The 22,200-nt window shown below is 44.1% G+C and overlaps 2 protein-coding genes across 9 annotated transcripts in view; both read right to left on the bottom strand.

Annotated features, from left to right (window-relative positions):
- Positions 1-22,200, bottom strand: part of Clc-a (chloride channel protein 2) — a 43,887-nt gene that overhangs the window by 8,682 nt on the left and 13,005 nt on the right. The window contains exons 1-3 of one of the 7 annotated variants that reach the window (XM_078177927.1): positions 7,624-8,041; positions 6,872-7,152; positions 6,270-6,357 (exon numbers count right to left, since the gene is read on the bottom strand). The exons of 4 other annotated variants lie outside the window; for them this stretch is intronic. In XM_078177927.1, coding sequence (XP_078034053.1) covers positions 6,270-6,357; positions 6,872-7,023 — 240 coding nt within the window. In that variant the 5' untranslated portion in view covers positions 7,024-7,152; positions 7,624-8,041. Of the gene's footprint in view, positions 1-12; positions 1,358-6,269; positions 6,358-6,871; positions 7,153-7,623; positions 8,042-22,200 lie in introns of those variants that run through there. 2 more of the 7 variants (XM_078177928.1, XM_078177933.1) reach the window with 2 other exon arrangements.
- LOC144468931 (putative oxidoreductase YjmC) lies at positions 15,329-21,702 on the bottom strand. 2 transcript variants are annotated; one of them, XM_078178749.1, is made up of 3 exons: positions 21,236-21,702; positions 20,406-21,100; positions 15,329-19,045 (listed from the first exon to the last, which is right to left on the bottom strand). In XM_078178749.1, exons 2-3 carry the CDS (start codon positions 20,742-20,744, stop codon positions 18,194-18,196), a joined length of 1,191 nt encoding a protein of 396 aa, XP_078034875.1. In that variant the 5' UTR covers positions 20,745-21,100; positions 21,236-21,702; the 3' UTR covers positions 15,329-18,193. The 2 variants fall into 2 exon arrangements, with proteins under 2 accessions (XP_078034875.1, XP_078034874.1); XM_078178748.1 differs by having other exon boundaries at positions 20,406-21,702.

Raw genomic sequence — 22,200 nt, 5'->3', positions numbered from 1 at the left:
GTGTTCACTTACAAGATAGTCATCGTTACAGACGAAATAGGCTCGGTTGAGGACGGAAGCCGGCATGAAAGCGTGGCCGTGGATCCTCCGAAGCTCTTGTCGATCGTCTCGCTCGATCAGGTTACGAAGGACGAGGCGTTGCTCGTGCGAATAGAACGAAGATCGCACATTTTTCTAGCGGGTCTCGGGGCTCCGCGGCCCGTCCACGGCCAGTCGGCGGCTCGTTATAGATCGTTCACTGCCGACTAATTACTGCGTCATTGTAGCCGGGTGGTGCCAGTCGCACACCGTTTGTCCGCTGGCAACCCTCGGAAATCGGTATTTTTGGCAGCGCGAAGTGTTTTCGGCTCACCGCGAACCGCTGTCCATCGTTCTATTGTTTCCTCTTTCCGCGGACACTGCCAGATCTACTCCGCGCACGTCCACAACAATCGAGACGGCGCGAGAGAAACGCCTAAACGGTTTTGCACCCCGATCCTGGTAACCGCCTCGTTAATCCTGCGTTGTACACATTCTCGTCGGGGCTGATCGTCGACGAGACGGGCGACAGTACCGTGTAACGTTCTCCGGGAATTAGGGGAACGTGCACTGACTCACGAAAGTATTTCAAGGTATCTCATCGTAGAAAATTCTTCTGCGCGAAATTTCTTACACACTTCGACCCGGATTCCTAGCACGGTTCATTCATGCGTGCGGACAGAGGGTGAGTCTCTCAATGGACCCGTGCGAACTTGTTCGTTGCGATATGGTAGACTGCGGCGACGAGTAAAACGTCGATTTTTTAGTAAACATCGCTTTGATTCTCTCTAGAGTGTCCGTGCGACAAGTTCGGCACGCGACCGGCTACGCGATTATCTCGATTTGCCGGTGCAACTGAACTCGATCATATAGAAAAGTTTGAGAGCTGATTTACAAGCGTTCGAACGCAAAACAATGAGATCACGGTGGTGATCGATCGTTGAATTAGTGTATCGAAAAACTGTACTAGAGATGAATAGACGTGTGTACGCGAACTCGCGGACGAACAAGAACTGAACGACGCCGAATTCGAACTTGAGGCCGCGATATTTGTTGAAATTTGGCAACCGTCAAAACTGATATTTTTAGCAGCGCTCTCGGCCGCCGGTCAACGACGGTTCCCTCTATTGTTTATTGCCGTCTATTAAGCGTGTTGCGCGGGTCCGTTCAAGCAACAATGATAGCAGAAACAGTCCTCGAACACCTGTCGAACCAGCCCGGTCGATCGATCTTCCACCACGATCCACGTTTCAGAGACGGGAACGTCGTTCGTTCCTTTATTCGTTGTCGCTCGAATTTGTTATCGTCGAGAGACGGAACGTTATCCGTGTGACGGAAAATAAGAAAATATTGTTGCTCTTATTGCTTTAACGATTTCGGCTTGGTTCGTCTACACGAATACCCCGAGATCGAGTCGCGTGTTTCCCGCAATTTCCTGTTGTTACTCATTTGCCACGAGCAAACGATTTGCATTTCGACAAACATCCGACTCTCGGGTTGCATAAACGCGCGACTTCGTCTCGAAAATTTCTTGGACAGCGAAAACACGGTGCCGCGAACATCGTCGATTTTACTCAAACAGTGAATAATGGCGGGGGTGGGTTAATTTATTGTGTGTTCCTCGTCGATTTCGTCGCTAGAGGCGACTATGTAGACGGGAGACCGTGAAACGGCGACAAAACGAGTTCGCGGCTGCGGATTGAAATATAGGCGACACCTGAGCGAACCTGTGCATGGACTTGACGTCAACGGCGGCCACGATCCACTGGGCAATCAGCCCCTAACCCAATTCTAGTAATTGAGCATGACCGATTCGCGATACAATTAATAGACGGCCGGTCGCTTTAAATAGAACGCGCTTCCTCTATTTTCGGATCTAATTAAATAAGACTCTCGAAACGAGACTAGTCTTTCGTCGAGGTTTTCCATTATGACAACCTGTCCATCGTCGACCATGATCATCGGACTCCGGATTTTTAGGCAAAATAAAACTTGTCCGCATTTATAGAATCTGTTGTCTTATGATTACACCGCGGAGTTTGATGCAAAATAAAAATTGTCTTTCCTCTTTTAATAATTTAATAAGTTGTACATCGTATAAAAATATTAAAATATTCTTTTCATGTCTTTACAATTTTGTTTATGATATAGTGAATTTTGTCGAAAATGCATCAAATCCATAGTCTCCTTATGATCATCGTTCTTCCATCCTCTCGCCTTCCATTTCCTTTCTAGTTTACCAGTTGAATGATCATTATCTGTAATTATCACTTGACAAACGCAGCAGTGCAGCGGTTTATTTTCTTTGTAGGCTAAGGTGCGTTCTTTTGCCCTTAAACGGACTTGTGTAGTTTACGATGACGATCATTCGATACGATTTTTTAAAAGAGTTTTCTGGGAAACGTTTCCGAAAAGAATGCAACAACGCCCGAAATGGTGATCGTCTTTCGAGAAACCGTAGCAGGATAGCGACGATCATTTCGTGTAATTATCACTTCACGAATACGGCAGTGCAGTTGTTTCTTTCCTCCGAAGTACACGACATGCTGCATACACGGTCGCGTATTTTACGTTCGCGCAATTATCATCACCCTCGAAAAAAGTGCAATAATTGCGATTAATGAATAGCTTGAGTAATCAAGTAATCGTGATTAATTATCACACGTAAACGCGATTGCTAATTTAGTCTAGCAACGATTGTCTGGTTGATGATTATAATTATAATGATTGTTTTTCCTAATCAATAGCGGATTTTAATGTAAAATAAAAATTGTCTGCGTGAATTTCAAGAAACAGAACGTTTTTCCGACTATCGGGGTCAATTGCAAAAGTAATCGATTTGCTATGCGACCCTGCTTCCAAAGTGGAATCTGTACGATACAATGTTCGTAGAATCGTCGCGAGGGCGTTTCGATGAAAGTGCATAAATTTGGAGAATCGTGGACCTGTGGGAAAATCTCGGAAAACTTCGCCGACCAGGCAGAGAGCGGCGCAACAACGGCGCGTTGCGGCGGCGGCGGCGGCGGCTGCACCCGGAAACGATGCATCTGCATACCGTAGGAAAGCGATATGCATATTGGTGTGCTGCGCTCGTCTCGATGGACGTGCACGTAAGCCTGATGCACACGCGTGCACCGGTTCGAGCGTGTGTGCATCACGTGACACCGCGTGCCAAGGGAATCTGCATGCTGGTCACGCGTGTCGGATAAACGTAACGAGTCCTTAAGCGCTCATTCATGCAGATAAAGGCATTGCTTAGAAAGGCGTCGCTGGAACAGTCGGCGGCGTGCACTTTTCAGTTCGCAGGATTATCGTCGGGAATTGCGGCGCGATCGCGCGGATCCATCAGGATTTCGCGGGCAATGATCGATGCCGCTCCGCGATCCTACCGCGGCAACGGAGGCGCGTGCACGCGACCGCGATGTGACCGTCGCGACGGAATTACGAGGGTTTTCAGCGGAGCTAAGGAGGACGAACGTCGGGAATGAGAATCGTTTCTGCACTTGCCGCGCGCATAATTAATTGAACGATTTATCGCCGCGAGGATCAGCGAGGTTCGAGCCTTATATGATCATCGTGCCGCTGTGTGCGGCGGTTTCAAACTGTGGAATGGTTGGAATTGATTGGTGCACGTTACTTTCCTGCCTAATCAAATTATTTAAGGAACAAGCGGATTGCTAAGCGGTGACTGTTTCTTCCGACGATTTTTCCGAGAGCGTGCACGGAACTGCATGCGATCTGTGCAGTTTGGAAATGTCAAATGATAGAAGAAATCGACGAGCTTGTGAATATTATGATACTAATTTTTATAATATTAATGCAGCATCGTATAAATGCATGGTAAAAATAATAAAGTATTATTATTTATTATTATACTAATGAAATATAGTTGTGCGGTTTGATAGGACATTTGAAGATGAGTATTGACATGTTACTTTAAATCCAATCGAATTATTTAGGAATAGACTACTACATAACTTCCGAAGGATCCAGAGAACTGCATACAGATATGCAAATTGATTGAACTCCGTATGAACAGAGCCAACTGGAGGTTATTTTACGAAAATAGAAATCACAGTATCTGCAAGAACTAATGAACGATAATTAAGACGAAGTTGCAACTGTTTGGAGCGACTGCTACTCGAGCAGAGTCCCGATCTCGGTCGTTCGAAGATCCACACGGCCGTCGGCGGAGATTGTTCTCCAGGACGCGTAAAATTCGGTGGCAGGGCACCAGAAGCCTTATGCAACTCGATTTATGCGTTCCAGACCCGAGTTGGATAAAAATGACCGATCTCAAAGCGGCAGAAGGCGACGCGAAGTTTTTTCCGCCGCCTGTTTCGAAAGCCAAACATCGCGGCGCTCGAAAGAGTCAAGGCGGTCTGCTCGCCTTGCGAACTTCTAATTTCGTGGAAGTGCATTCGGGGGAAGTGCAGTTGGTCACCGCGGTCCCGTGATGCGTGTTTCGTGTCAAGGTCGGTTCGCACGCGGCTGTCAACCAGCGAAGCCGACGACGCCGAGGCCTGCGATCGGCGACGCGCTCCGTTCCACGTTTCGCACAGAATCCGCTCGCCGGATCTTTCCGCGTTCGGAGTGTTCTGCATGCCGCTGGGAGGGTTCGCGTCCGGCCGCTGTCAAACCTGTCCCAAACGGATCAAAGGCGGATAGGTCGGGGTAGACAGGCGGCATGAAGATTATGTGACAGAGCTGACAGCGTGAGGGCGACCCGCTGTTGCCTGGCCGCACTCGCACGGAACGTTTATTTCAAATCTGCCCTCTCTCCCGCCCACTTGGCAACCGTTCAAAGGTCGCGCCACTGCGATTCAACGCCGTGCTCAAGATATGCGTAAACTCTCAAACGAGCCGGGACTGTACCCGAACTTAGGCTGCCACCGCGCTAACGAGTAATTAACGAGACAACGTCCTGAACTTGGTTTCCTCGGGTATAGATTGCTAAATCGTGCGGAACAATGCGACTTCTAAAACGTGTTTTCCAAAGAGTTCAACTGATATGGGAACTTAGACTGTGTACACACTAGTGGAGAACTATCGAGGCAATACTGTAAAGTCGATCTTCAATATACTGTCCATTTAAAAATTGACCAATGCAACATCTAGAATGTATTGCAAAGAGTTCAGTTGATCTCGGGCTTTAAGGCTGCGTACACACTGGTGGATGATTATCGAAGCAATACTCTAAAGTAGCTCTTCAACTGCTGTTCACCTTTTAAATCGTATTTCAGATAATTAAACAAATTTTGGGAACAATTATCGAAGCAATACCCCAAAATATCTGTTGGACCTGGATTCGTTTAAAAATTAATTATTATAACTTTTATGAAAGTCCTAAGCAGATCGTGGGACTTATGCGCGCTTCCACATGGAAACAACCATCGAGACGACAGCCTAGAGTAGTTTTCCAAATTATACGTCGCTTCACGTGAAATAGACCGCAACGAAATCTTGCGAAAATTTTGATGAGCTAATCGAACGTCTAGAGCTAGGCTGTTGTATCCATTTCAGAACATCTACCGATGCAACGCCTTCCAAACATCGCGATCCTTTGATAACACGGTCCTATAAGTGTCTCCTGATTTGAACTCCGTCCCGCTAGCGCGATTTATTGCGACGAAATGAATTTTCAATCGTCTACAGGTGTTTTTCGACGGCCGTCACGACACAAGGAAGATGCGCCGTGCTAGCTTTTAGCCGAAACGGTGAAACTACGGGAACGATTCGCGTGTCGCATCGTATTGGCAGCCGATATTGGCAGGCGAGGCTGCCTCTCGTCTGGGATTCGTCTAGCAGCATCGAAGACGGTTTAATTTTAAAACCGTCGTCCGGCATTGGTTCAACGGCATCTCACACTTTGCTGGACGTGATCGCGAGAAACTCATTCTCTCCCCTTATCCACGCCGGCGCGTGATTCTATTGGAATTTCTTTTCCGATAAGGTGAAAGGAGAACGATGTTCGTTCGCCCTTAACTTTTTTACTCTCCCTTTGACCAACGACAACGACGACGACGACGCTAGGCTGCGCAGGAACAACGCGATCGTGCGGCTGGCAGAAACACGGTGCTTGTTCGGAAAAGATCGTGACATGATTGCGAGAGCTATCGGCAGGATTGTCAGGCGGAATTGAAAATGAATGAACGATATCGTGTGCGACTGCTCCAGGCGAAAGATAAGGCCCGCGAGTTGCAGCATACACAGTTTCCATCATGCGAACGAACCAAGAAAAATTCGCTTACAATCGTGTTTATGTAATCGAAGGGATCGAAATCCTGTTGCTCCTCGTCCGCGTTCGGCGGAGGACATGGATAGAATGTTTGCGAGGGTCTGACAACAAGAAAATCTCGTGTTTAGCACGATTTGTTAACTACAGGGTGTCTCGACCTCGTAACGAAATTTTATGTACCTACTCCAATACAATAAAATAACCAATAATTCTGTGAACTATGATACATTACATCTCAAGCGGTTTACATAGAATTTGATTAAACCTTCGACCCGTTTTATGTCCACGATACAAAAGGAATCATCCGCCCACGTGACGTTCTGAATGTCTTTAATTAGATAATATTTAAAGATCGGAAATATTTGCAGAGCAGTTCTGCGAGACACCCTGTACATTCTGGAGCCCGTATTTCTACGATTACACGCGTAAGTCATACACCGCCATTATTATTTATTCCCCCACTTGACTACGATTACTCAATAGAATTCTCTCGTGATCCTAGCCACTAGGCCGTGGACAGAACAGAAAATTTTCCTCGATCCCCCTGAAACGCGACGCAAAGAAGCAGGAAGTTCTCTCTCTCTCTCTCTCTCTCTCTCTCCGTTGTTTAGCTACCTGTGCGGTCTCTCCCGCCGGTTTTCCCTCAGCTTCGCCATGAGCCTGTCGAATTCCTCCCATTCCCGGTCCACTTCCTCCTGACTACCTTCCGGATTATGGTAGTGCAGGGCCTCCTCGAGCAGCTCCATCTTCTTCGACTGGCTCGCCATCTCGTCCCGGGTCCACCCGCGGTCCACCGATCCGATCGAACCGAAAATCAGCGATCAATCTTGTCCAACGACCGGTGCGAGCGCGACTACCGTTCCGACTCTCAGCGCTGGTCTTCAGGTAGCTGAGAACTGCAGGACAGGTTGCGTAACACGGTTGCGTACGTGCGTGATCATTCGGAACAAAAATCGCAACATTGTTCGTCGGTCGAATTTCGGATCGAAGCGGATTCTTTCGCACCCTAGCAATTCGCTTCTTTTACAGGTCTACAAGTCATCGTTATTGTTCGCTATTACTGCTTTTCATCAAATACCTTGTCGTTACAGTGCACGTAAAAATGTATTTCGTAAATGAACCAGGCCAATGCGACGAAAACGAACGCGAAGGTATATCTAAATTCTTTTGAAATCTTGACGGGTATGCATTTCATCTGCCGATTTTCGCTATGCAAAAAAGTCAGCGATCTAGTGACAACAACGACTCTACTTTTGTTGGAAGCGAATCGAATCAGAAGTTTTCTACGAAAATGTTCGTCTTTCCAGCAAACGTTGCGAGCGTGGAAAGAATCCCATTGTTCGAGACTCCCGACAAAATTCCCTTACGCTTGCAAGTTCAGACTTTTGTCCATCGAGCGAAACACTGCACAGCCGTGGACGATGGTGCAGCGACGTGATCCATGGAGAAGTGGATCGCGTTTTTAGAGAAGCTGTCGCGAAAACGACAGACAGTACCGAGGCCGAGGTGTAGCCTCTGCGCAGCCGACTATCATCGCTGGGAATCGGTCGCAGTGGCTGCGATGATCGATCGATCTCATTTTTCGCGACCAATCCGCTCCGGCGATGGTGTCCGTGCTGATCGCTCGTTTTCCGGTTGGATCGGACGGGGATCGGTCCCCGGTGGATACGGACTGCACTGACACTGGCACTACACGCGACGCGGGAAAAAAAAAGTCGTGGGAGGCGGCAGGCAGGGCGACGAAAAAAAAGAAATAAAAGGCAAAAGAGCGGAGAAGTAATCGGTGGAGCGCAATTGAATCGTGGGCTGGACCGTCGCACACCAAGCCAATGAGTCACACTGACAATGGGAAGAGAGAACCACCGTGCGGACCTCAGATGGGAGGGCCTGGGCTGGTCCAATTTACGGACTCATTAGCCTCGCTCCGACGGTTGTCGACGTCGACGTCGACGTCGCCGTCGCCGACGTCGCAGCGCCGCTCTCTGCACTTTGCACGCGCGAGCGCGCCGACTCCCCCGCGAATATCGGACGGCGTGAATTTTTGTTCATCTGGAGAACCTGGTTTCGTGCCCGAAATTGCAAGGACGTGCACGTGTCTGCATTTTTTCAACACGATACAAGGAAATAATACTCCTCGTATGCTGTACAATATATGTACGTGTGATCGATGCAGACAAGTTTTATTTTGCATAAAAACTCGTGATCGATTTGTAGCATATAAAACTTGGATTCGGAACATCGAAGAAGTATGACTGGTCACACGTGCTAAATATACCCGGGTAATCGGCTAAATTATTTCGATAAATTCTAATATTTATACGCCAGTTTACAAAATTTGTATTAGAGAATAATTGTAGAGAAGTTCATCAACTAACTGATTATCTATTTTAAACAAGCGATAAAAATGACATTAGACCTTGTTAATCGATACGTCTTCTTGAACTATTAAAATCTGCGCATGCCATAGATTTATAAAAATCCGCAATCTCCTCATGTGTTTTACTAAGTTATTTTCGCTATATTTAGATGTCTCATGGGTATTCGGGTATCCGTGTGTGCCACGAGTATCTCGTATATCGGAGTAAAGGTGTTGGTTCTAGCGCTGACGGATTTTAGAGTGACGGTGGAGCAAGAGAGCGTTAACTTTGTTCGTTGGCCAGAGAAAGAAAGATGTCTCGAAAGTGGTTCTTGACGCGAGGATTTCTAGTAGCGACTGTACGGTTGCCGTACACGGCAATTGGCCACTTCCCTCGGCGAGGGCTCGTAGGAAGCTGCCTTCAAAGTCACCAGTTATCATTGATCAAAATTACCACGTAATTTGATGAATGGCTCTGTCTTACCCGATGCCGGCACCGCGCTCCGATCGATGACTCTTTCCCGGACACCTCGGTTCGTTCCGGCTTTCGAATTCGGCAGATACCGTCGATTTTAAATCTTTTTACAAGTTCACTTTGCAACTTTTGGATTCAATCGATTTTTATTTCGGCGACGAACAAACAGAGTTCATCTTTTGCTTATTGTTATCTCCTTTACTTCAATTTTGTATCTTTTATCTCGTACATTCATTTTCAACTTTTTATTTTCACATTTATTTTTTATCTTTGATGTTTTACATTCACATTCGATCACTTCGTATCGCAACAGTAAATGAGAATTTATCCGTTTATATCAACTTTCATTCTTCGCACTCGCATTAAGTCCTTCCGACAATAAAGCAATGCCGTTTAAAGTTCCCTTTATAGTTAAACTTATATTATAAATGACACTACTTCAAACAAAGTATTATTCACTTAAAGAATTCATGTAGATTCTGCAGATCGTGCTTCTACATTCGTTGATCAACTTAATTGCGCATCGAATAGTTCGATGTACAATTCGTAATCGTATAAACTGCGGATTTTTATTCAAAATAAAAATCGTCTGCACCCGTTGCAAGATACAGGAACTACACGAGCGATTCTTTCTTTCTCGAGCTATTTTATCGCGTTAAAAACAATGCGATGCTATTTTTAAATTCTTCGCACGTTTCACTCTGTTTCATTTCTTCGGACAAATTATTCCCATAAGATTCGCAGTCCAGTAATTAGATTCTCGTAAAGGGCACGTACCTTTTGCGTGATAAGATCCGCAATTCCCGGGATTGGCGATTTTCAACGGATACAGGTGAACGATTAACAGAGCGGCGGCCGGCAAATTGTTCGTATTTATCGCGGGAACCGCGCCGCTTAATTGCGAACACGAGAAGCCGTAAATTCGCGTGTTTATCCCGAGGAGATAGCCTGATAATGCATCGGAAAGGGTACCGACTCTGCAAATTTACCTAGGCGAATTTCTGCGTCATGCCAGCCACCGATTGTTGAACATTGTGCGTCGAGAGGAACCTTCGACTTGTTAGTTCCGAATGAAAAACCAGGACGGAAGCATTTCCATCGCGGACACCCTAATTTTCTCCGCGCTACTTCTTGCTAACACTGTCGATAGTCTTCGTTTTATAATAATAAAGCAATTCTGGTTTGCAATTAAATTTCTGCATCGGTATTCGACAGATGCGGTTGCATTTTGAAAACGGAATTAGTTCTACTCAGAGTATAAACAGTATCACGTGCTTAATTGAAGAAACAAAGGAATTTTTACATTATTATTGGTATCTAAACGAAATCACGAAATATCGTATTTGTATATTTCTATTTTCTATAATTTCTGAGATAGCAATATACAAAGATGGTGTTTTGTCAAGTGTTTGATTAGATGTCACTAAAAATCTAAAAGTTATTTCGAGTTTTAATTATTCACAGCACTGAGTTTGATATATAGAATGATAAAGATTAATCGTAAATCTTCGTTGAATCGTAGAGTGATGCTAGGCAAATATCTTGGACGATTATCGGGGAAATGGAAGTATCTTTTAGAAAGCAGCGAGTCACCTATAATAAAGTATTGTACAATCGATATCCCGTGATCATTTTTCCCAGGGATTTCCAGAACTGTTTACGCGCTGTAAATTTATACAGTTGTCGTTCTCAACGTTGCCTTTCACTTAGCATATTAACGTGTCACATGATTACGATTTTTCCTCATTATAATCGCAGCGCGTGACCACCGATGGAAATGAGGGAACGCGTACGAGGCTCTCGGACTATCAGCTGCCGAGAAATTCAATAAACAAACTGCATTTTCGTAGCACAGTAAAGGGTTCCCGATGTTAATTAGTCGGAGCGACAATAGGGTAGCAGAACCGGTTACTGTGGAGTAATCAATCACTGCCACTCTGGTTTGTTTTCGGGCACAACTAATTTTGTATCAATATTTTATCCTTTTACTTTCTTTATGTTCAATTAAAAGAATTTGTTCAACCTTTCATTATCTTTATTCTTATTTAAAAAAACATTTAATACGTCTTATTCGATAAATACGAAGATAAGTTTAATTAATATGTTTATTCCTTTGTTTTGCTTGTTCTCGAATAAATTAAGAAAAGATTTATTTGTTCAATTGGTCAACTCACAATAACCTGCTCCGCTGGTCTAATAATCCGAAGAACTGTTAAATTACCTGCAAATACTTTTTCAAACGTTCCCGTTGTGCTGACGGGAAAGAAGGAACAGCTTTCGGGACACCGGGCACAGCCATGTAACTTTTGAGAGAAAACAAACGGACGACGTGGACTTATAACAGGCTAATAAAGAAGTATAGTGCGTCACAGCTGGGTTGTCTTCATTGAACCTCGGAAAATACACGAATGATGCGTTTAATATCGCGATCTTATCAATTGTCGGACGCACTGCTCCGGGAATTATTTTCGAGCACCGAGTTTAGAAGAACCGGAAAGGAAGTTTATTCCTGGACATCCGGATCGTCATTCTCCACGTTTTCGAATTAATATATTAATGGAAAGCATCGAGAAGGTTATCACAATTCTCGTTAAATTATTTATAGCCACACTTCTTGTACAATTCCTGTTCAATGTTTTGACGCTGTCCAGCGAAAGCGGGCTTACAACTTTCTATACGATTTTTAAACAATTTTTGTAGATCGTTAACGGTATGCAATCGTCTCTCTTATTTATTGTATATATTAACTGATGTTATCCACCGGAAACCTGTTGACAGGATTTTCATTTACCGCGATGCAGTGCGAGGAATCTTAAAAATCTTTCGCTACGGAATGAAACTATTGTGTTACTGGAGATTGCTTTATGGTACGCGATTCTAATTACCGTTGCTATTGAACAAATGATTGAGATGTTTTTCGTTTAATGATCAAACCGCGTGTTTTATATGTGATATTAGAAATATGGACATTACAGTGTACAATTAAATCACTGATTTTAAACATCGATCTGCAATAACGCTTCTTTTAAAAATCAACGTGCAATTAAACTAAAATAGCCGGATAATTAAAATTCCTAACTGAGAACTGCAGACACCGTGCCAGAAATCAGCGACGTAGTAATAAGCCGCTTCAAAAGGAGCTGAATCTGGCGCGCTAAGAATGCGACCATTGAAAAGAAGCTCGAGCAATTAAAACTCCGACGTAATACCAGCGTAATAACGACTGGTGAATATTGAACAAGGTGGAGACGCTAATTCGTAACACGATGACGAGAGTCGTCTCCCGCGTAAATTTCTTCCGGGAACGGGTCGACCGCTTTAATTGGCCGGCTGCCCCTAAATTGGCCATTTTGATCCCCGGGAAAAAACGCGACCCATTGTCGTCTAACGCGCGAACAACGACGCTCCGTGAAATTGTCTTTGCATAATTTCCCGTCGGCTTTGTTGCTGCACGGACTACTTGCTGGCTCGCAGGCTCCCTTCGTTTGTCTTCCATCTTCATTTTCGAAGGAAACCTCGGAAGAATACGTCCTCGTCGGCGTCGGGCGAACGGTTCTCCGTGACGACAGTTGCTCCTTTCAAGAAACGAGGAAGACTGAGTTAATGTCTATTGTGGTGTGACAACGGCGACGTCTCGAATAAGAACATTCCTTTGTCTTAGAAGCATTGAACCGCATCGGTGAGAGAACACTTCGGTAATTGACCATTTTTCCAGTCTAACGATACGCTCGATTTCTTAAAAGCCGTATTTCTAGTGATCCTTTATCAAAGTAGAATAAACAGAGATTTAATAGAAGAAGCGTAGATACGAAGAACAGTTTGAAAATCGTCCGATGTCGATATTTTGTTAATTAATCATTAATGCAATATTTATTTTGCAGTATCCACGTTTATTTGCCTTTTGTTATCAATACCAACGAACGCGAGCCTTGAGTTCCAAGTAAACAGAAAAAGAGGATAGTACAGCGGCGAAAAACAATATTAAATTACTATATCTGACTATATTATTATCAAATGACTATATATTATTTAATCGGCCATAGATAATGCCTCGAAAGCTGATTACATATTTCTACAAAGATGAAAAGGCCCATCGACGCTTCGATCGGATAGATTGAGCAGATTGAACGGATTGAGCGGATCGAGGCTAGATCCAAGAAGCGAAACGACAGAAGATCGCGGAGCAACTACCGCCACGAATGTCCCATGGGTTCACGACCCCATGACAGTATATTAGAGCACTGAATTAGTTAATGCCAGTCACATGGCCGGCCAGCGACGAGTAACCACTCTTCTCTCTTGATGCGTCAACAGTGCATACGATTGCATTTTGGACAAGATCGTTTTGTCCAATCATTGGCCCTTCCTTCCTGTTTAGCTCTCCCTTGCCCGTGATTGTTTACCGTCTCTGATTCCACGCGTCGCTCTGCCTGATTGCCGCTGACACTCAAGGTTGCCCACTCTACAACCAGCCTGATCTAATTCACAGGATCTAATTCGCTGTTCGCCAACGAAAATCGTACACGATGATCCTTTGATTCCCATATTAAAGAATCAGCGCGAAGGATCAGAAGTGTGTTACTTTGCGCCGTAATATGCCCTCGTTAACGAGACAATTAAAAAGAAACCCCCCCGACTCGCGTTATCAAGAGACAAAAATAAGATAGCCCGAGAGCAGGCCGAGAACTCGTGCTCCACCGATACCACTAACAAACAAAGACAGCTGCCGATAACTTTTGAACCCCCTCGTGACTACTGTTCATCGGTGGCCTGCAAAACATTCGCGGAGCTTCTGATTTATTGCTTCCACGTTCTTGAAAAATTTAACATCGGTGGTCAAATCATAGAACTGCTTAGGCACAGTGCTGGAATAGATGCTTGCTGCCATGTAAAATGACTTCATTTTTATATAGAATTTTTATCTGAATACAATAGAAAATTATAATATATCTAGTTTTTTTATTATATTTGCTAGTTTGTATTGTATTTGTGTTATATAAACGCCATTCGGATTATATGAATTGGTCAAGAACAGTATTTGTATCGATCTTTATATGAATATAATATAGGTACAGGTAATATAAACTGCATACGGCATACATGAAATGCGAATGTAATACGAATAAAATATAACGTAAATTATGTATTATAATTATATATGATATAATGTTGACATGATATATTAACACACTGCTTAATAGAAAATGTAGATGCTTCGACTTCCTGCCGAAGCTTTAAAGAATTGTGAAAAAAGATTGTTCGGTGGTATACATGTTCGATGATTCGTTCGTTTCCGTGTCTATTTAGGATTTTATGCGCAGTATGACGCGGTTGCGCGATTTTTCTGGATGTGTCTCGATCTCGACAGAGAACGATTTGGACTTTTCCGTAGCACGTGCGGCGACAGCAAATCACCTAGAAAGTGCAATTCCCAGACCACGTGGCCGGCAAACTACGAAATTTCTATTCCGAGTTCGAACGCGACACGCATGGAATCGACATCGATCTTCTGCGATCGATCGACGGACAGGAATACAAATTTTTCACCTGACGACGTCGATCGGGATATTCTTTTCAAAACAACATTCATTTTGTTCGTCATGACCTTCATCCTGTTCAGCGTAAATGTATATTATTTTACGGCAGCCATAGGATTTATTTAAATTTCGTACGATTTGTACTGGAATATATACTTGAATAAAGGGGTTCATCTAAAAATTTCACACGGAAAAATTTTTATAATAACATTTTAGAATAATAGATCCAGCAGCAGCAAGTTATACGATGATTGTACTTGAGGCTTACACAAATATTTAACCGATAAATGGATGGTTCAGAAGTCAGCCAGAGCAAGTCCGCTTCTTTTTTAAAATTAGTTACACGATGCAACGCACATCTTTATCATAGGATCTTTCGGTCGGCAAATCAATATAGTCTGATTTCTTCGTAAATAAACAACAGATAGCAGCACTAATATTGACCGCGGAATGACTAAACGAAATAAAAAAGATAAAAATGAAAAGTATTAATAGAATAATATAATATTAATATTGTTTCTTTATATTCGATTGTAATAAAAATTCTGCTGTACATTCCTGGCGATATTCTTATCTTTTAATACTTAATTTGTAAAATCTTTATTTTTCTGAATTTCGGAAGCCAATCCGGCTTCCGAGCCGTTCAAAAGAAATAGCATGATATATTTTACATAAAATACTTGGTATAAAATATTTTGTTCATATGGTGCCTTATCTGTGAAACTCGCGAGAAACGAGAATTCGAGGGTTCCAAGCGAAGTACCCAGCATAATCAGATGATCTGTCTAAGAGAGAACAAAAGGAAGACCCACTGTCTGAGAGTGGCGTTGGAAAAAGCCCAGAATCTCGTACAGCTCGAGTACCGAATGTTAAACAGTGTCGTAACAAGTTGCTTTTTTAAACAATCGGCAATCGGACCAACGAGTCGGCGTGCGTTATCACCACGAAATCAATTATCCCGAGGCTCGTGCGTTCTATTTTCCAGCGAATCGCGAACGATAAGGCGGTGTCGGGAGAGACACGTAGTCTGCGAGTCTCAGTGATAACCCTGTTTACAAGCCTCGCCGAGACGAGAAAACACGGAGGAATCGCTCGCTGGACGATCACCTCCGATATTTGCCAAGCTACTGCTCGGAAAAAAATGATACTGCCCCGGGAATTTAATTTTCACAACCGGGCTGTGCAGATGTTTATGCTAAATAAAAATTGTCTACGCTTACTGCAAGATACAAGAGGTACAGTGCAGAATACCACCAAGCTCCAATTGTTTAAAAAAAAAAAAAAGATAATGTCAAAATCAATTATCGATGTAACTATCACCGGGCCCACAGGTGTGTCCATAACGTGAGACGATTGTTAACGAAAAACCGCGGAGATCGAGTTACCCTGGATCGCGCGTGCCTGCGATCCACGTGACCGGCAGAGATAATGTTTCCCCGAAGAGTGATCGTTCGACGGCTGTAGGACCGATCATCCGTGCCCCAGGATCCATCGATCGCGCGTCTCCGGTGTCCCGATTATGCAAATCCTCGTACGGTTGTCGCGGTTCGACGGTTCTGCGCGCCGATAATCACGGGCGTCGATCAATAATGACCGGTGATCGAGATCCAGCGAGCAAGTCCAAGGCCTTTGCCATCATCCTCTGCAGCGTGATCATCGAGCGATCAGACGATCAGACCGCAACCATGTTCGCGCTCGCGCGCGCGCCAGGCGCGTTATGTCATCGCGCGAGCATCGTTTCCATCAAATTAGCGAAACGGGCACGCGAGCCACTGTAAACACTGTTTCGAGAAGTAATCGTGGTTATTAGCGGATTCAGGGATCCATGGGAACGGTGCTGTGATCGTCGGCGATTGGACCGTGCGGTGGACAATGAAGAGAGACGAAGCTGTTGGACTTGTTTTCAACGATTGTTTAATTGAATCGTCGGCGCGCGCGCGCGCGCGGATCCCTCGATTGCGAATCCCATTAATTAATCGACTGCAACGAATGCCACGCATTCGGTACGGTTCGTTTCGATCGGACGGTAGCTGGGATCGAGATCCGTTACAGTGATTAAATGGATCTGATTAATTTATAGCGCGTACAGATCTGCGAGTGCTTGTAAATTATACACATGTATTTGTCGTTTTGATAAAACGTATGCGTTCGAATGCGGGTACGAACACGTGTGCTCGCGATAAAATACACGCAGACTTCCGGACCGAGTCAGTCTCGCATTCTGCGTACAATGTAAACCCGTACATCTGCCGATCACTATTCTATAATTCCCTGCTCCGTATAGTGGTGCGTTTTTCTAAACCTCCTCCAATATCTTTTATGGTTCATTGATAAAAAAAATGTACAAAAGTCTACTATCATCTAATGAGCACCGTAAAGATATCCGAGATCGTTTCAACAAACGAACAGGCCTTGTTTCGAAATATTACAATTACTAAATACGATTTGATCTCTGGTACATATGGTAATTATTATTGTCACTTAATTCTTATTTATTGCTTCTAATCAGTTCATTTTGAACACGTTTTTCGTCTAATCTGTATATACTAAAAAATATATACCCGTACAAACTTCCATAATCTAGTAACAAATACAAACAATCTCGATCTTTGTTCATTGAGTGCACAGCACAGCAACCTGTTAAACTTCGGATAGTATCGCAAGCTAACGTCGAACTAGTCGGACATATTGAGAAACGGTGTAAAGCGTGCTCTGGTAACAGATTCGCCTGGACTAACAATAAGTTGATTACACGTGTACCATGTATCGTTACATAAATCGGATTATGCTCGAAATGCAGCTTGAAATGCGATGCGGACAGTTTTTCCATAGTCGCCACATATACGTATGCCCGTTTTCCACTGATCGTTAAAGCGTCGACACAATTGACAAAGGACAATTAAAAGTGACGTGGTCGCCGAGTGCGAAAAATCCGAACCATGAGGCAAAATGCAACTCGAGGAAACGATCAACACTGTTGATACTACATTTAGATAATTTACCTGGACTGCGACGCTAATTTCACGCATACGAATCATATAGTAATTAAAACAATTGGAAAACTTCATCTATTTTTAACTCAATTAAAAATATTTAAAAAAAAACTCATCAAAAAGATGGTCGAACAACTTTACCATCTATTTGGTATAATTAGAAATACTTCTCGATCGAGGTAGCAATATCAACAATTTGATCAAAAGTTACATCGCTACTTTAGATCAACGATTCTCAGCCTGTGTTACGCAAACCTCTCCAACATTGCAAAAAAATGACACTGCTTGGAATAATTATAAAAAAGCTCATTCCATTTTAAAAGGTGACTTAAAAGGTGGTTTTGAAAACGGTATTTTATTCCTAATGAATAAATTAAGTTAATCTGAATTCCTCTGGTTGTCAACATTCTTCAATCGTTCATGGTTGGCTGTCACCCGCTTCTGTCATTAAATTTATACATATAGTTATACGGATATGTAAATACGTATCTACAAAGTGGCTTAGTGATACGACATTGTCATAAACATTTGTTTAAAAAAAAACTCTACCCTCTCGCAAAATGATTTGTTCAGGTCTTAATTGAGCTTTGAGGAGCAAACTTTCATAGGCTGTACGCCCAGCTCTTTCGCTAACTCTTCGGCATCCTTCAGCTGATTAGGATGATAAGCAATGCCCCCGGATTGATCGACGCGTGCCTTGGCAGCCCTCTCAGGATCCCCAGCGACCAGAACAGGCTTGTCACCAGCCTTCGGCATCTCCCTCAACTGTTTCAACAAGGTAGCCAGCCGGTCCTTGGACCCAGTCCCGAAAGCTTCCGGATTAATGGCCATGAAGCAATGTCCAAGATCGGCGATCCTCGACTTGCCCTTCCACTGTCTGATGTTAGGTCCAAAGTGGCTCCCAGAGAGAATACCACAGAGGATCTCGACCATCAGACCTAAACCGAAGCCCTTATAGCCGGACGTATGCTCTTCTCCACCTAGAGGCATCAGGGTTCCAGTTTTGCAGGCGTCCACGGCATCGGTGGTCACCTTGCCGTCGCTTCCCAAGGCCCAACCTAGAGGAATAGGCTCTTTCTTCGTCACCGCAAGTTCCATTTTACCCAAAGCGACAGCCGTGGTCGCCATGTCCAAGAGAAACTCGTCGCCGTCCGAAGCTGACATCCCAAGAGACAGAGGATTCGTGCCCAATCCTTTTCCGATGCTGCGCGTGGGAGCCATTAAGGGGCTGGTGTTGGTGCAACTGAATCCGATCAGACCCTCCTCCATCGCCATACGAGTGTAGTACCCGCAGATACCGTAGTGATTCGAGTTGCGGACTGTCACCATGCCGATTCCGAACTTCTTCGCCTTCTCTATAGCCAGTTCCATGCAAAACTTGCCCACCACCTGGCCCTGCCCGTTGTTCCCGTTTACCAAAGCCACCGCCTGAAAGAAGTCTCGTCAAACCTCGTTGCTTCAGGGAGCGAAGCACGATGGCTAGAGAAATGCTGGAACCTAGGATTACTCGGTGCTGTTCTGAGAAAAGTCGATTCTCTCGTAACATAGTGCTCTCTGATTGGTTTTATTCGTCGTGTAGGAAGCTAACAGTTTAGGGAATGATTTGGCTTACAGTTATTGCTTGAACTCGATTAATTTTGTTTGTCACCCAGCAAGTTGGCAATTCAGAAGACACAGATCAGAGAGCTCGGTCTATCTATCCAGAAGTTAAGTAACCACCGATAATGTTCCGTTTCGAAACCCGCGAATTATCTCCGTTGTTTTTCTGATCGGGCCCGTCGACTCCAGAAAAGAGAAGAGGCTCGGCCGACTGGCGCATATAACATTAGATAAACGAGACGTTTTTCAAATGGTCCGGCTTTCGCAGGCGGGAAATACAAAGTGTCTAAAGGAACAACACCGAGTAAACCGGTACGAGCCGGATCTCCGGACCGCCTTTTTATTGTTGCGCGAGTGGAAGCTGAATAACCGTGACGCGTAACGACGCTGATTCTTCGGCGATTCGAAGCGATTAGTCCCGGGAATGATTAATTAAAAATTGATTAGCGGCCAGCTTCCGAGCAAAGACACGACGACCAAACGACTTGGTCTTCGCCGATTTTGCTGTCTCTTGGTCTCAAGTCGTCAACATGGTGAAACGATGACTAATTAAGACGGCCGTGATGAGCTTTCTGCATTGTTGGCAGAGCGTTTGTCGTTTTGTTTAGGTATACACTCGAGTTCGAAAACACGGCTCCGCGCGGGCAGATCGCTGAAGGTCAAAGAACATCAGCCGCGGTACTCAATTAATCGGATGAACAATCAAAACGCGTCACTCTTTTGACCAGCCCGCGTGCCATCATTCTCTGACGGAGGCAGCTGCGTTCTCAGCTAACGTCAGAAGAGCGTTCCAAACAAACTGATTCCTGCTGGGACAAATATAGCGAAACTATCGAACGATGCAGCACGGCGCAGGGTTCTTGACTCTGCATTCGTGAACCTTAATTAATGGAGAACCTTGGAGATTTGCATGGCCTCGTGCTGATGACACGAACGAACAGAGACGACACGAAGTTAGTAAACAGAAGGACCCTGAGAACTTTCGATACGCTACTATTATTCTTTAACGAGCCTTAACAATTTTCATCCGCAAAGATGATGATGAAGCATCAATTTTCCTCCAAATATTATATAATAATGTAAATAATGAGAATATTTAATTAATGAAATTGTAAAGACCACCAGGAGACAGCAAAGACGGCGCGCAAATACCCGAAGAACCAATCGCTTCTTCAGCGATCTCTACTACCTGAAAATCGTTGACGATCTCCGGCTTGGCAGCGGCGTCGGTAATCTTGGTCTCCAGATCATGAACATAGAGCCTCAGCCTGTTCAATCCATGGCTAAAATGACCGCAATAATCAGCGGTCATCAGATGATGACCAACGACCTGGCCATCTTCGCTCGTGATCCCAGCCTTGCACAAGCAGTCCCGAATGAACCTGATCACATCCTCTTTAGGGACGACGGACTGCGCTGATCCTCCGGTAGCCATTCTCTGGATCACGATCGAAACTGCCGGTCTGCTGTCGAATAACCTCGTGGCGAACCGCGCCGCGGTTAAAATACTTCTGCCGGATTTGGACATTGTCTCGCGAGCCAAGTATCACTTGGATGCTGATCTCTAATCAACTATCGGTGAACTTTCTCTTGTATCTCGTTTCGATGATTCACTGGACCAATAGCTAAGGTTAGACGCGAATGATCTGGCGGGGTCGAGTTGTATCGCGAGTTATTGGCGTCTAAGACACGTTGTTATCGGCGCCTTAAAAAAGGCTGTTATCGTCAGAGTTCTTGATTGCTCGAGACCGTTCGTGATCAACGAACGCTATCGTTTGTCTATGTTCTTTAAGCTTTAAGCTTCCTTTCACTAATGTCTCGTTTATTCTTCTTAGTGTTGCTGTGTTAAATCCTTTTACAGCGATGCGGTCTTTACAGACTGTCCTACAAAATCCTTGTGTGAGTATTTTGCAAATTTCTGTATCATCCTTTAAATCACTCCAAGCATTTCAAGTTTCTTGCTATGCCTTTCTCTATACAATTTGTTAATTATATTCAGTCTTCCTTTTTATTAATTACCAGTGTGAAGTTAACGATCCTTGTTATCTTCTCAAAAGTTCCTTATAGATCACGCTCTTGAATTTTGATCATCTCTTGTTCCACTCGAGGAGGTGTGCAAATCTAGCGGTCATTTCAATTTTCCCGCCAAGCAAGAGTTGCAGATGACACCTGGCCGCAGAATGTTGCGTAACTCTCAGCAAAAATTCGCTTCTACAAGCACAAACCTCCCTGGCGATTGGGAACGTGGCTTTAGCCGACTTAATTCGTCCCCCGTCGATGTATAGTTATCGATTGACAATGGTTTTCCGCTGGCAAACTCACCAACACGATCGTATGATCTATCGATCACTGGTAAAGACTCGCGGAGCGTCGAGGTCAGTGAAAACACGTTTCGCTAACAGTGAGGCGACTGTAAATCCACCGACTAGGCCTGGCCGAGAAGATAGTGGCCGGACTGGCTGACGTCAACGGCGGATAATTCGAATATCAGATCTCTTACTACCGTTTCAACTACGGTCATCCGTTACCGAACCTTTAGAAATTAAAATTAGAAATTAGACTTGGAAACTAAATTTAGAAATTAAATAAGGAAATACATTTCCTAATCGATTTTCTAAGATTTTTTAAAAGAATTTTCCTGAAGAATTTTACCGACGAATCACCCGCTGCGGTTTTCCGGTTTCGAGAACTATTGGGTAAATCGATCGACGTAATTGAGATACGATTTGGAAAATGGGAAATCCATTTTCAAACTAGTTCTAACCAACCTGTAAGACTCAAAATTCTAAGCTCCGTATTATATAGCATTGTATAGCGAAAAATAGAAGATCGATCGAATTCTTTTAAATTCGATTTAAACAAAACCTTAATAGCATCCGAACTGAATAAGATAATTTCATGAAATAGCAGAGCTCAAAATTAATCTGCTAATTCAATACTTTTTGTGAGACAGTTCAGTTTAGAACAATCTCTGAACAATCCAT

The sequence above is a fragment of the Augochlora pura genome, chromosome 4, assembly GCF_028453695.1.
Source record: "Augochlora pura isolate Apur16 chromosome 4, APUR_v2.2.1, whole genome shotgun sequence".
Taxonomy (NCBI): Eukaryota; Metazoa; Arthropoda; class Insecta; order Hymenoptera; family Halictidae; genus Augochlora; species Augochlora pura.
The sequence above is the reverse complement of the archived record's forward strand: the minus strand, read 5'-3'. Positions and strand labels throughout refer to the sequence as shown.